This window comes from Falco naumanni, chromosome 20 (assembly GCF_017639655.2).
Source record: "Falco naumanni isolate bFalNau1 chromosome 20, bFalNau1.pat, whole genome shotgun sequence".
Lineage (NCBI taxonomy): Eukaryota > Metazoa > Chordata > Aves > Falconiformes > Falconidae > Falco > Falco naumanni.
In genome coordinates, this window is record NC_054073.1 from 1 (window position 1) to 14,691 (window position 14,691).

At 61.0% G+C, this 14,691-nt stretch overlaps 1 protein-coding gene across 1 annotated transcript; it reads left to right on the forward strand.

Annotated features, from left to right (window-relative positions):
* The first annotated feature begins 161 nt into the window (after positions 1-161).
* IQGAP3 (IQ motif containing GTPase activating protein 3) lies at positions 162-13,029 on the forward strand. The gene is given in 31 exon segments (XM_040577874.1): positions 162-357; positions 631-779; positions 781-795; positions 972-1,059; positions 1,211-1,374; positions 1,503-1,663; positions 1,843-1,967; positions 2,148-2,311; positions 3,858-3,948; positions 4,029-4,196; positions 4,319-4,461; positions 4,551-4,721; positions 4,992-5,075; positions 5,462-5,533; positions 6,088-6,157; positions 6,533-6,741; positions 6,988-7,140; positions 7,222-7,385; positions 7,534-7,758; positions 7,839-7,979; positions 8,485-8,569; positions 8,841-9,073; positions 9,167-9,299; positions 9,611-9,713; positions 9,875-10,019; positions 10,214-10,301; positions 10,583-10,795; positions 10,873-11,042; positions 12,117-12,218; positions 12,532-12,640; positions 12,916-13,029. Coding segments are annotated over 31 exon segments (4,248 nt in total).
* The last annotated feature ends 1,662 nt before the right edge of the window (positions 13,030-14,691 follow it).

A 14,691-nucleotide genomic window follows, 5' to 3' on the forward strand; every position in this document is an offset into this window, starting at 1 on the left:
GGGGGGTGCAGAGGGGGTGTCCTGGCAGGGCTGGGAGAGGAGCAGCCCTTTTGGTGATGGGTGGGTGGGTGTTTCCAGCTGGAGGGGGGGGGATCCCTCCAGAGCCTGGGAGAGCCCTTGAGCTGATCAGAAGATGGGGTGCGGGAAAAAGTGGTGGGGAAATGATTCCTCTTGGGGGGCTGGTTGACCTTGGGGTGGGGGAAGGAGCCCAAGCATCTGCAGGGGACCCCCGGCGTGTGGAAAGCTCAGGGTGGTGGGTCCCTCTCCAGTACCTCCAGGTAATCCCCGAGGGAGAGGACATCTACGACTGGTGTCTGACCCAGGCTGAAATCCAAGGGAACATCAACAAAGTGAACGGTGAGCAGAGATGGGGCAGGGGTCTCCAGGCTTTATCGGTGGGACCCCAGGCCGCAGGGGGGAGCCTACCTGGGGTGGTGGGCGCAGCAGAAAGGAGCTACCTGCTCGGACCAGCTCCGGATCAGCGGGGAGCGGGGCTGGCTGCGCATTTCCAAGGAGGAAATTAAAATTTATTGGCGTGTGGGCTTCAGCTTGCAGCTCCCTTCGCTCCCTGGGGCTGTGGGATGATTTCCCCGCTCGTCTTATCCGGGCGTAAAGCGACTTCTCCCCTAGTGCACGGAGCCCTGGAGGAGGTGGACGATGCCCTGGAGAGACGGGATGCGCCGGCACTGTACCGTGCGCTGCAGGACCCCAGCCTGGCCCTGCGCTGCCTCCGACGGGATAACCTTGACCGCTACCTGGAGCAGCTCAGCATGGACCGGGGAGCAGAAGGCGCTGGTAGGAACCTGCTGGTACCTCTGCTGGGGTGGCACCCCAGGAGCAAAGGAGGGTCCCGTCCCCCCCCTTCCCTGGGTTGCTCTGTGGACCAGCAGCATTCTGCAAAGGGGCTGAGGTCCGTCGGTGCAAGCAGGGTGTGGGGTGAGAGCAGGAGCTGCTCTCTCTGCCCGCCGCAGGAGCTGGGCTACACGGAGCTGCTGGAGCAGGAGGAGGTGGAGGCAGGGGTCCTCGCGGCCAACGAGAGGGGCGAGGAGGAGCGAGCCAGTGAGTGCTGCGGTGGACGCGGTGCTCGCGGCAGGTTCTGCCGCCCGGTGCATCCCTCTAGCTGGTGGCCCTGGTGGCAACCTGAGTGCCCCAGCAGGGGGGAGACGGGGCACGGCCACCTCCTTGCAGCCCACCGGGGTCTCCCCCTCAGTGCTGCGGGCCGTCAGGCAGATCAACGCAGCCGTTCGCCGAGGGATGCCGGCGGAGACGTTGGAAGCGCTGATGGACCCTGCGGCGCAGTTGCCCGATGTCTACGGGCTGGCTGCCCCCCTGTACCAGCAGCAGCTGGCCCTGCTGCAGCGCCAGCACCCACGGGTGAGAGCTCCCCAGGGACGGGCTGTGGGTCCCACCGGCCGTGGGGGGTGCTCCCCCTGCCCCTGGGGGGCTGCTGGGGCTGGAGGATGCGGTCAGGGGGGGTCAGTGCCTCTGCTGGCTCCATGCAGGGTGAGCTGGCCCACGAGGAGCTGTTTGTGGCTGTGGAGATGCTTTCGGCCGTAGCGCTGGTTAACCAGGCTCTGGATGCCGGGGACGTCGAGGGGCTCCGGAGCAGCCTGGTCAGCTCTGCCCTGGGGCTCTCGGGGGTCGAGGATGCGAATGCACAGCGGTAAGGAGAGGGGCACCGTGCGTGGCGTTGGTGACGTGGAGCAATCCCGTGGGGGGTGTGTGTGTGGCCCTGGGCTTGTTTCACCACTTTTTCCCCTTGGAAAAGCAAGGCAGCCGGCTCTGGCAGACGCTGTCCCTGCTTAAAATGCCCCGAGCCGTTGCCCCACGTCCCTCCTGCAGGTATTTCGAGGATTTGGTGCAGCTGAAAAGCCAACGTGGGGAAGCGGGAGCCCAGTTCCTGAGCTGGAATGACATTCAGGACAGTGTCAATGACACCAACTCATCAGTGCGAGATGAAAACGACCGTGAGTCCTGGTCGAGCGGGGGAGGAGGGCGGGATTCTGCGAATTTGGGAGAGGGAGGTCGTGCCAGGAGCTCAACCCTAATGAGACACCCGAGAATCTCGCACTACCCTGAGCTGCGGCTCCGGTGAGTGCCCGGAGCACGGAGGGAGCTGAGCCGCGTGTCCCCTCGCCCCCACGCAGGGGTCCTCGCCGTCCGGCTGGTCAACGAGGCTCTGCTGCAGGCGGACCCCGAGAAGACGCTGGCGGCGCTGCTGCTGCTGGCGGCCGCCCTGCCCGGCATCGCCCCCCACGCCGCTCTGCGCTACCACCACGTGCTGGCCCAGGCGCGAAGGCTGAAAGCCCAGGTGGGGTGGCATCCCCCCCCCTCCCTGTAACAGCGTGGCATCCCCCCCCCTCCCTGTAGCAGCATGGCATCCCGTCAGTACAGCATCCCCCCCCCAGCAGTGTGGCATCCCCTCGAGCCACACAGCATCCCCACCACCACCACCCCTGGCAGCATGGCATCCCCTGCTGCCCCCCAGCAGTGCAGCATCCCTTTGAGCCACACCAGCATCCCCCCACCTCCCCCAACACAAGAAGGATGGCATCCCCTCAAGCCACACAGCTTCACCCCCCCCCTCCCCAACAGTGTGGCATCCCCTCGAGCCACACAGCTTCACCCCCCCCCTCCCCAACAGTGTGGCACCCCCTCGAGCCACACAGCTTCACCCCCCCCTCCCCAACAGTGTGGCACCCCTTCGAGCCACACAGCTTCACCCCCCCCCTCCCCAACAGTGTGGCACCCCTTCGAGCCACACAGCATCCCCCTCCTCCCCAATAGTGTGGCATCCCCTCGAGCCACACAGCATCCCCCTCCTCCCCAACAGTGTGGCATCCCCTCGAGCCACACAGCATCCCCCTCCTCCCCCAATAGTGTGGCACCCCCTCGAGCCACACAGCTTCACCCCCCCCTCCCCAACAGTGTGGCACCCCTTCGAGCCACACAGCTTCACCCCCCCCTCCCCAACAGTGTGGCACCCCTTCGAGCCACACAGCATCCCCCTCCTCCCCAATAGTGTGGCATCCCCTCGAGCCACACAGCATCCCCCCCTCCCCAACAGTGTGGCACCCCCTCGAGCCACACAGCTTCACCCCCCCCCTCCCCAACAGTGTGGCACCCCCCTCGAGCCACACAGCATCCCCCCCTCCCCAACAGTGTGGCACCCCCTCGAGCCACACAGCATCCCCCCCCCCCCCCCAACAGTGTGGCATCCCCTCGAGCCACACAGGCATCCCCCCCCCCCCCAACAGTGTGGCATCCCCTCGAGCCACACAGCATCCCCCCCTCCCCAACAGTGTGGCACCCCCTCGAGCCACACAGCATCCCCCCCCCCCCCCAACAGTGTGGCATCCCCTCGAGCCACACAGCATCCCCCCCCCTCCCCAACAGTGTGGCACCCCCTCGAGCCACACAGCATCCCCCCCCCCCCCCCCCCCCCCAACAGTGTGGCATCCCCTCGAGCCACACAGCTTCCCCCCCTCCCAAACAGTGTGGCATCCCCTCGAGCCACACAGCATCCCCCCCCTCCCCAACAGTGTGGCACCCCCTCGAGCCACACAGCATCTCCCCCTCCCCAACAGTGTGGCACCCCCTCGAGCCACACAGCATCCCCCCCCCCCCCCCCCCCAACAGTGTGGCATCCCCTCGAGCCACACAGCATTCCCCACCTCCCTCCCCAGGGTACCATCCCCTCGAGCCACCCCCACCCCGGCAGTGCGGTGCTTTGCAGAGCTCAGGGTGCTCGAGGGGAGTTGTAGCACAAGACCAGCGCCGCTGAAACTCTTGGGGGGCGGGGGGGGTGGTCATGCAGCTCACTGGACCCCCTATTCCGTCCCCCACCGTCTCTGCAGGCCACGGAGGACGAGGGAGCCGTGCTGTGGTGGGAAGAGATCCGGGACGGCGTCAGCAGGGCTAACCAGGACACGGTGGCAGCCAGGAGGAGTGAGTGCTCCCCCCGGCACGGGCGCTGGGTGTGGGGGAGGTGTGAAGGGTCTCAACGAGCCCCCCCCTTGCCCCCGCAGTGGCGCTGGGCACCGCCGCCATCAACCAGGCCATCAAGGAGGGGAAGGCGGCGCAGACCCTGCGGGTGCTGCGCAACCCCGACGTGGCTCTGTGCGGTGTGGTGAGCGCCTGTGCCGCCGCCTACCAGGAGCAGCTGGCGGCTCTGATGGCCACCAAGAGCCACGCAGGTGAAACTGGGGGCTGCACGAAATCCCCACCCCCACCCCAGACCCCCAGATACCTGGGGTACCCAAGCCATCCAGCAGAGCAGCATCCCCCCTGCCCCAGCAGCACCCGTCTGTCTCGGCAGGCAGCGGGAAGCGGTGCTGGATCCGGCACAGGCTGCAGGATGGTGCTGAGTACTACCTGAGCCTGCAGACCTTCGAGGGCAGCTGGCAGCGCCCGCAGGATGGTGACCTCAACACCACGCACCTGAGCCGGCAGGAGATCCAGGTACGGGCAGGATGGTGCTGGGGGGGGGGGTGGGGTGGGGGATGCTGGTGGCGTCGCTGGCGCTGAGCCGGTGCGTGGTGTCCCCCCAGTCGGTCATCACCCGCGTGACCGCGGTGCACGACCGGGAGCGCCTGTGGGGGTCCCACGTCCCCTTCGTGGTGAGGCTCCAGGCTCGGCTGCGGGGTTTTCTCGTTCGCCGGGAGGTTGCGGCACGGCGGCGCATCCTGCGGGACCACCAGCCGGCTGCCCTCAGCATCCAGGTGACATAGGCAGAATCTGTCCCACCTCCGCGTGGGGGGGGGGGGGATGCAAACCATGGCGGGGGGGTGGGGGTGGGGCTGGACTCCCCCAGGGTATTACAGATGATGGCACAGGGCTCGTTTTTTTCTGGGAGCGGCTGCTCTGGGCGCTGCTCCCCTGCTTTGCCGTCCTGTGTCGGATGCTGCTCTCGCGCAGGCTGCCAAACCCGGCCAGGCGCGGCAGGGACCCTGCGCGGGTCTCGGTAGCCCCGTGTCTCTTCTTACGCCCAGGCTTGGTGGAGAGGGTCCAGGCAGCGCAGGGCGTACCTGGAGAGGCTGCGCTACCTGCGAGCCAACGTGGATGCTGTGATCAAGGTTTGGAAGATTTCCCCGTCGCCCTTTTTATTTTTTTTTTTTTTATGCTTCCCTGTCGCCCTTTTTATTTTTTTTTTTGATGCTTCCCTGTCGCCCTTTTTTTTAAATTTTTTTTTTTGTTGTTCCCCTTCACTCCCACGTCGGGCATCACCACCTGGTTACTGGGCAGTAAGCGCAGAGTTTACCCCCTGCCCGGTACAGCAGGGGATGGAGGATACAGAACCTGGACCAGGGCATGGCTGGGCATTATGTGAGGGGATGGGGGGGGGGATATCTTGGGCTGGGGGAAAAATCTAGCAAAAATCCCCTGGTTTTCCTCCTTTTCCCCCTTTTGCTTTGGCTGAGTGAGCCCTTTCAGTATCCAACCGCTTGACCATCCCTGCCAGATCCAGGCAGCCGTGAGGATGTGGCGGGCTCGGAGAAGGTACCGGCAGAGATTGTGCTACTTCAGGCAGAATGTGAGTGATGGGATGGGGAGGAAAACTCCTCCCGGGACTGTGTCACCACGCGTGGGAACAGAGGGGGACAATCCTGGGCGGGCAGGTGGATCTCTGCCCCGAGCGCTGGCGGTGCAACCGGAGGGAGGAACCGGAGCATCCTTGCAGTGGGATGGGTGGGTGGGAAAGGATGCCTGGTGGGTCTTGAAGCCAAATTATCGGGATCTGTAAAGCGTGAGGAGAGAAAAAAACCCTTCGGTTCCACCAAAAACCAACGAGGACTTCAAGGTGCCCACGAGAGGGGACGGAAATTTTCTGGGAAAGGGTGCGTGGGAAGTGAAGCTGCGCCTCTGGAGCGGCGGTGGCACGTGAAATACGGCGAGTGGAGGAGGAACAACCGCCGAGGAGAGTGAAATCCTGAAATTCCCGGGCTGTGGACACCGTCATGCTGGGACGTGGGCAGATTCCCAGCAGCGGGAGCGGGCAGCCGGGTGTCCACCCAACTCTTCCCTCCCCCGGTGTGTTTCGGGGATGCTGCGGGGAACCACCTCTCACCCCCTTGTTTGCCTTGGCAGATTAAAGCTGTAATTAAAATCCAGGCTTTTGTACGAGCTAACAAGGCCCGTGGGGATTACAGGATGCTGGGTAAGTGCCTGCTCGTCTCTGCTCTGAAGTGGCTGTAATTAATTAATTAGGAAGGGGACTCTGCCTCCTCCCTTGCCAGCCTTGCACAGTGGCGAGGCGGTGGCAGGCTGGCCACCAGTGTCCCTGTGGCCAGTGGCTTGGTGGTCCCTTAGCATCAGCTAGAGCATCCCCAGGGCTGCTCTTGGTGCCCTTCCTGGGGAGGTACCACACAGCGTGGCACGACCTTGTCCTGCATCCCGGCATCACAAGATGCTTTTTTTGGGGAGGAGGATGCGGGGTGTCTCGATGAGATGCTGGGGCTCCGAGGGTCTACGGCGGGGGTGGCTGCTCAACCTTCCCTGCGAGCGTTCATGGTGGGACCGTGCCTTGCCGCAGTCCACGCCAGGAACCCGCCGCTGAGCATCGTCCGGCGCTTCATCCACCTGCTGGAGCAGAGCCAGCACGACTTCTGGGAGGAGTCGGAGGTGCTGCGGCTGCAGGAGGAGGTGGTGAAGAGGATCCGCGCCAGCCGGCAGCTGGAGAGTGACCTGGACCTCATGGACATCAAGATTGGGCTGCTGGTCAAGAACAGGATCACGCTGCAGGTGGGGAGAGGACCTTGGCCAGCTCGCGTGATGGTGCCTAAGCCCGTTCAGCCGGCGCGGAGCTGCTGCTCCCCTCCTTGGCATCACACCACACCTTGAATTTCTCTCTGCTTGGCTTTTTGAAATGGTTGGAGGGGTTGTGGGGGGCGTTGGGATGCCTCTGGCTCTTTCCCCAGAAGCTGGGCTGGATGCCGGAGCTTGCCGGCAGCCACCAGCCCTTCTCTCCCCTCACCCACGTGGCTCCAGGAGGTGGTGTCCCACTGCAAGAAGCTGACCAAGAAGAACAAGGAGCAGCTCTCGGAGATGATGTCCCTAGACAAGCAGAAAGGGCTCAAGTCTCTCAGCAAGGAGAAGCGGCAGAAGCTGGAAGCCTACCAGCATCTCTTCTACCTGCTGCAGGTGGGGCTGGTGGGGGTCTGCTGTGCCCACCACCCCTCGTGACGCTTGGACTTAGCTTGGTGTTCCTCCTCGTTCCTGCAGACGCAGCCTGTCTACTTGGCCAGGCTGATCTTCCAGATGCCCCAGAACAAGTCCACCAAGTTCATGGAATCGGTGATCTTTACGCTTTACAACTACGCGTCCAACCCACGGGAGGCTTATCTGCTGCTCCAGCTCTTCAAAGCAGCGCTGCAGGAGGAGATCAGGTGGGTGGCCGTGGGTGCCTGGCGTGGGGGGAGGTCCAGGAAAAGGTTGAACATCAGCTTGGATGTAGTTCTCTCCTGGCTGCTGCATTGGAGAACAAATGGGACCATCCCCTTCATCTCCCCCCCCCCCATCCTGGTCTTTCCCCAGGTCCAAGGTGGACCACGTCCACGACATCCTGATGGGGAACGCCACGGTGATTCGGCTAGTGGTCAGCTTCTACCGCAACGCACGCGGGCAGAACGCCCTGCGGCAGATCCTGGGTGGCCCGGTGCAGGAGGTCCTGCAGGACAAGACCCTCAGCATCCGCACCAACCCTGTGGACATCTACAAGGCGTGGATCAACCAGACCGAGTCGCAGAGCGGGCAGAAAAGGTCAGGCCCTGGGCAAGGAGGCTTAGGCCAAGGGTGCCGGGCGTTGGGGTGGTGATGGGACCCTTGTCTTCCATTTACAGCGAGCTCCCGTACGAGGTCAGCCCTGAGCAGGCTCTCAGCCATCCCGAGGTCCAAAGGCGGTTGGATATTTCCATCCGCAACCTCCTCCTGATGACGGACAAGTTCGTCTCTGCCATCACCTCTTCCGTGGACAAGATCCCGTACGTATCTCGATGGTCTGTAGGCCACGTCCCTGCGGCGCTCTTGGCTTGTAGGTAGCTTCGGTGAGGTCTTGGAGGGGGAGGTTGGGTTCTGGGGGGGCTTCTGGCCCCTTGGCTCCTGCAGGCCTGAGTTACTGCCCTGGCAACAAGGGGAAATCCTGCTCCTTCTGCTCCTCCGCCAGCCCCGGTGGGCTGGTGGTTCTTGCCACTCTGTTTGGGAGCGCTTTACTACAGGTGTTGAGGTGTTTGCAAGGAAGAAGCTGAGCTTTGTGATAACCTCGGAGGATAAAGGCTTTCTCCGGGGGTGGGGGGGGGTCTGGGCTGGTGGGAGGGGAGGGAGCTGGGGGGATGCTGCAGCTGCTGGCCCCCTCCTGCAGACTCCTCCATCGCCCCAGGGCTGGGGGCTGGCCGCTGCGTGGGTGAGGGGTGGTGGGGACGGGGCAGGGTGGCAGACGACCTGGTGCTGCCTCACGTGCTGACAGACCTTGCCCTGCCCTCTCCTCAGCTATGGGATGCGCTACGTGGCCAAGATCCTGAGGACATCCTTGGCTGAGAAATTCCCCAAGGCTTCAGCAGAGGAGATCGACAAGGTACCCTGGGGCTTGGGGGGGGTCCAACGGTGTGTGCCTGTGAAGTGCTAGTACTCCTCTACAGAAGGCCAAGTCCTCTTGACTTCAAAACACCTTCAAGACGATATTTTCCTTGAGCCACTGAGGAAATGCCAACAACGGGCTCTTCTCTGCGCTGTTGTCCCCTCTGGGTGGATTCCACCGGGACCAAAGAGCCTTCCCTGCCGAGCTGCCGCATCCCTGGCCACCAGCCCCCGTGCTCCCCCCAAACCCAGCCTGTCTTGCACCCTAGATCGTGGGCAACCTGCTCTACTACCGCTTCATGAACCCGGCCGTGGTGGCCCCCGACGGCTTTGACATCGTGGACATCTCGGCTGGGGTGACCCTGCATCCCGACCACCGCCGCAACCTGGGCTCCATCGCCAAAGTGCTGCAGCACGCGGCCGCCCGCAAGGCCTTCGATGGGGACAACGCGCATCTCTGTGGGGTCAACCGGTACCTGGAGGACACCCATCACAAGTTCAGGTGGGCACCAGGGTGGCCTCGGGGCTGGGCGGGGAAGGCGGCTGTGAGCCGGCGGTGGGGGTTTGGGGTGACCAAAGAGGTGGCTCTCTGCAGGAGGTTCATCTCCGCTGCCTGCTGCGTCCCTGAGCCGGAGGAGAGGTTTAACGTGGACGAGTACTCGGAGATGGTGGCAGTGGCCAAACCGGTCATCTACATCACGGTGGGGGAGCTCATCAACACGCACAAGGTAAAGGGTGTAGGACCTGACCGCCAGCAAGCGGGCTCCATGTCTTCTCCCACCTCCTGGGCTTTCTGCTGCGTTTTATCACACTCCTCTATCCCACAACCACCACGGCTCCTCCTGGCCTCTTTTTTTTTTTTTTTTTTTTTTTTTTCCCCACATTTTAAGCAAGAGAATGATCCAGATTCCTCAGGTTCTCTGCTGCTTGTCCTCCCCTGCCCCTCCCTAACTCCTCAGTCCTCTCTGGGGGGCAGAGGGCATCTCACCGTTCCCAACTGGCCCCTTCGGTGCTCACCCTCCTCCCCTGCACCACCCAGCTCCTGCTCGAGCACCAGGACTCCATCGCGCCGTGCCACGGCGACCCCCTGCACGAGCTTCTGGAAGACCTTGACGAGCTTCCTACGGTCCAGTCCCTCGTCGGTAGGTAGAGCTCTGGGACCCGCCACCGCTTCGGCAGGAGGAGGATGGAGATGGGGGGGGGGATGCTTCCCTTGGGTGAAGCTCTAGCCGGATTGCTTTGGGCACGGGGAAGCCGCCTGCCCTGGGCCCACCGTGGCTACCTGGACTCTCTGCCCTCCCAGGGGAGACTGTCGCCAGCCCGGCGGACGGCGATGCGGAGCAGATGCTCTCCCAGCTCAGCAAAATGGAGATCTCCCTCACCCTCACGGGCAAGCTGGTGCCGGCGGCCAGCAGCGAGGAGAGCGACACCAGGAGCTTGGTGCTGAGGTGGGGACGGGCTGTGGGGGAGTTGCCGGGGTTGGGATGCTCAAAGCGGGCAAAAAACCTTTGGGAGGCAGCTAAATTCATCAGTTGGACTTAACGATCTCGAAGGGCTTTTCCAACCTAATTGAGTTGAGGATTGAAATGAGGAGGAGGGTGGGGGTCCGGAGCGGCCGCCTGATGTCTCCCCCTGCCTCTAGCACCAAGCAGATGCTGGTGGATGTGATCCAGTCGCAGCCAGGAGATTCCCTCCCAGAGATCCTGTGGACGCTGGCCTCGGAGCACGAGGTGGGGATGCGTGAGGCTGCTTCTAGGGACGAGCTAAAAAGTTTCTCTGGGTGGGGAATGGCAAACAGGCCCTCAGCAGAACGCTGCCCTGCTGCTCTCGAAGCCTTGGTTGCTGCTTTTCTGCTCCCGCAGTGGCCGGGCTCTGTTTCTCGGAGAAGGCAGCACGTCTTTTGGGGCCAGGAGACCCGTATCTGAGAGTGGGTGTGAGGAAGGGTTGGTGGCTCCATCTCCTCCCGTCCCGTTCCAGCCCTGCGCCTGGCTCACCCCCTTCTCATCCCTAGGAAGCCACCCACGAGCAACTCCTGCGGAGGCGAGCGCTGCGGGACGCCCAGACCCCTGCCAAGCTGCAACGCAGCCGTTCGCTGGCTGCCAACAACCAGCTCTCCATGGAGGAGAAGAAGCGCAAGATCATCCGCAACCTGCGGTGCTTGGAGAGCCTGGGGCTGGTGGACTCTGCCCATCAGTACCAGGAGCTCATCAACGAGCTGGCCAAGGTGAGCTGGGAGGTCACCTCAACCCCCCTCCAGATCCTGCTGGGAAGGAGTCGGATGAGCTTTCTCGTTTCCCCCAGGACATCTGCAACCAGAGGCGGTACCGGCAGCACCGCAGAGGGGAACTCCTGAAGCTGAGGCAGACCCTGCAGGGCCTCAACGCCAAGACCTTGTTTTACGAGGAGCAAATCGATTATTACAACCAGTACATCAAAACCTGCCTCGACAACCTGGCGGCCAGCACCACCAAGTAGGTACCCTTACAAAAAAAAGCAAGAATTTAAACAGGGAAAAAAAAAAAATTTTTTTTTTTTTGGGGTGCTGTCTGGATGTTGGGGGTCCTGGAGATGCTGGGGGTCCGAGGGGTGGCGCATGGCTTTTTAAATTTAAAAAGGGGAAAAAAAAATTTTTTTTTTGGGGTGCTGTCTGGATGTTGGGGGGTCCTGGAGATGCTGGGGGTCCGAGGGGTGGCGCATGGCTTTTTAAATTTAAAAAGGGAAAAAAAATTTATTTTTTTTTTTTTGGGTGCTGTCTGGATGTTGGGGGTCCTGGAGATGCTGGGGGTCCGAGGGGTGGCGCATGGCTTTTTAAATTTAAAAAGGGGAAAAAATATTTTTTTTTTTGGGTGCTGTCTGGATGTTGGGGGGTCCTGGAGATGCTGGGGGTCCGAGGGGTGGCGCATGGCTTTTTAAATTTAAAAAGGGGAAAAAAATATTTTTTTTTTGGGGTGCTGTCTGGATGTTGGGGGTCCTGGAGATGCTGGGGGTCCGAGGGGTGGCGCATGGCTTTTTAAATTTAAAAAGGGGAAAAAATATTTTTTTTTTTGGGTGCTGTCTGGATGTTGGGGGTCCTGGAGATGCTGGGGGTCCGAGGGGTGGCGCATGGCTTTTTAAATTTAAAAAGGGGAAAAAAATATTTTTTTTTTTTTTGGGGTGCTGTCTGGATGTTGGGGGTCCTGGAGATGCTGGGGGTCCGAGGGGTGGCGCATGGCTTTTTAAATTTAAAAAGGAAAAAAAATTTTTTTTTTTTTTTGGGTGCTGTCTGGATGTGGGGGGTCCTGGAGATGCTGGGGGTCCGAGGGGTGGCGCATGGCTTTTTAAATTTAAAAAGGGGAAAAAAAAAAAATTTTTTTTTTTTGGGGTGCTGTCTGGATGTTGGGGGTCCTGGAGATGCTGGGGGTCCGAGGGGTGGCGCATGGCTTTTTACATTTAAAAAGGGAAAAAAAATTTTTTTTTTTTTTTGGGGTGCTGTCTGGATGTTGGGGGTCCGAGGGGTGACGCATGGCTGGGGACCAGCTCTGAGTACGTGGTCCCTTCTCTTCAAGGATGAGCGGGAAGAGCAAGAAACCGCAGTCGCTGCGCTACACGGCGGCCCGGCTGTTGGAGAAGGGGGTGCTGCTGGAGATCGAGGACCTGCCGCTCAGCCAGTACGTGGTCCCCGGGCCGTGGGACGAGCTGTTGTGGTGCAAAGCTTGGGCAGGTAGAGGAACGTAGCGTGGGTGGAGGGTGCACGCGGGCTCAGCATCATCCCCCCTTGCCCCCCCACCCAAGGATGGGGTGAGTGGGTTTGGGTATCACCAGGAGAAGACGGGAGGGGTGGGATTGGGGAAAGGGGGGGGCGGTCTTGGGGCTGGGGGGCTGCCCTCGTGTGCCGAGGGGGTTGCACTGGCTGGGTGACCTGGTCCTTGGTTGCGTTAAAGCCACGAAGCCCCCTTGGTAGCCCTGGCTCTGTCCCGTCAGGTTCAGGAACGTGATTTTCGACATCACCCCCTGCGAGGAACCGGGCAGGTTCCAGGTGAAAGCCAAATTCATGGGGATCGACATGGAGCGGTTCCAGCTGCACTATCAGGTGGGGGGAGCCCATCCTGGGGCACCTGGGGGGTGGGGTGGGTGCAGGGGGGGGGTGGTGACCCCAAATCTGGCTCGTTTGGGGGTCTCACACACTCGGAGCCCTGCCCTGAGCTGGGGGCAGCCTCGCCGTGCATTTCCCTGCTGCACGTCCCGATGGAAAACCAGCTCCGTGCCGGCTCCCCTCACCCCTGGGGGATGCCGAGGGTGGGCCAGCCCCCTCCCCTGGCTGGCCATGGGGGGCTGGTGGTGGTGATGCCCCCCCCTCTCCCCCAGGACCTGCTGCAGCTGCAATACGAGGGCGTAGCAGTCATGAAGATGTTCGATAAGGCCAAGATCAACGTCAACCTGCTCATTTTCCTCCTCAACAAGAAGTTCTTTAAGAAGTAACAAAGGGGGGGAGGGCTGGGGGAGGGGGGGGGATGCAAACCAAACCTGCCAAAGAGAACCCTGGGGGTCGGTGGTCCGGGATCCCCACGGCGGGGGAATTTCTGCCCGGACACAGGGGCGAGCGGAGGGCTCAGAGTTCAGCCCCAGCCCTGGCTGACCCCAGACTGGTGTTAACTGGAGGTCAACTGGGAGCTCCTGTAGCTTGTGCCGGGGTAAGCTGGTACCCAGCGCTCCCCGCAGAGAGGATGCGGCTGCTGCGGCTTTTGCAGCGCGCGTAGCTTTTAAAATTTTGGGGGTTTGGGGTTTTTTTGGCTGTTGCTGTGCTGCTAACAGCTGGCTGCTCAAGGACACTATGGATTCTGGGCACTGCACATTTTTAGCGATGAAATAAAGGGATTTTAATTTTTTTTTTTGCCTTCCTCCCACTAGAGATTGGGGGAATGTCAGAATTAGACTTTATCCGAGGGGAAGGAGGATTCAGAGGCAGTAACGGTGGGGACACCCGTGGGCTGTCCTCTAGTAAGTCAAGGGTGCAATAAGGCAAATTTGGGAGTTTTAAACATGAATTTCACCGCCTGTTCTCCAGCCAGGCTGGGGGTAGACAGAAATCTCAGGGGATGGGATGGGAGCTGGGACCTCTCCCTCCCCCCTGGAGCACGCTGGTGCCCGGCAGCTGGTGCGGCGCATCGCTGAGCCACTGGCTCGTCTAGGTTGGTGGCTGCTCTGTCCCCTGTGGCTTTGCTCCGGCGCTTAATTAAAACGCAGCACGCGGCTCGGTTTGGCCCCCGGCTGCTTTGAAAGCACTTTCTCCTCCACGTGGTGGGAAAGGAGCTGGGAATGGTCACAAGCCTCTTCCCAGCCCCGTCTCCTTCAGGAACAGGGGTGGCAGGTCTCAAACCTGCTCCGCAAAGGAGGTTTTTGGGGAACCCGGGCTCGGAATCTCCATCGCTGCCTTCGGTAACTGCCTCGGCACCTCGAGGTGACCCAACGGTACCCTGACAAGTTGGCATCTAGGGTGCCTGGCTTGTCTTTGGAAAGTGATGTTTGTTCGTGATGTTTTCATGTATTTTTTTCTTTCCTTTTCTGTCATTTAAAAGCTGCCACTGGCGCTTACCCTTCCCCTGTCTGTGCTGCTTTTGCTCATTTAAATAAATACGTATAACAAAATACAGCATCGCTCTGGGTGATCCTTTCTCCTTAAACCAATGGTCCTCAACTCCCGCTCCTCTCACTGGGTGCTCTGGGGCTTGTGAGTCTCCCTCCATCAGTCACCCCGTGTCCCCTAAGCAAGGTGCCCCCCCTCGCCTTGCGGCTCCGGGAATTTGCCGTGTTAGCCGGGAACTGGCTCTCTGGAAGCGGCGCGGAGTCAGGCACTGAGGCATTGACTCAGCTCTTGCACAGGGAGTTTAGGCCGCTTTCAGACACACTTAATTCTTAAATAAATACTATGATTACATCTCATAAAGACTATGATTATATCTCTAAAGGAATGAATCAGGATCAAGCAGCGCTCTTCCAGTTTTAAAATAGGAGTGGGCTGCGTTAACCTGTTGGGTGTTGCACGGTCCCAGTGAGCTGCCAGCATGTGTCACCCATTATCACATTATTCATTTTTTATCCTTCTGGTCACCATATATTTTTATTTCCTTGCCTTCAGAGGCA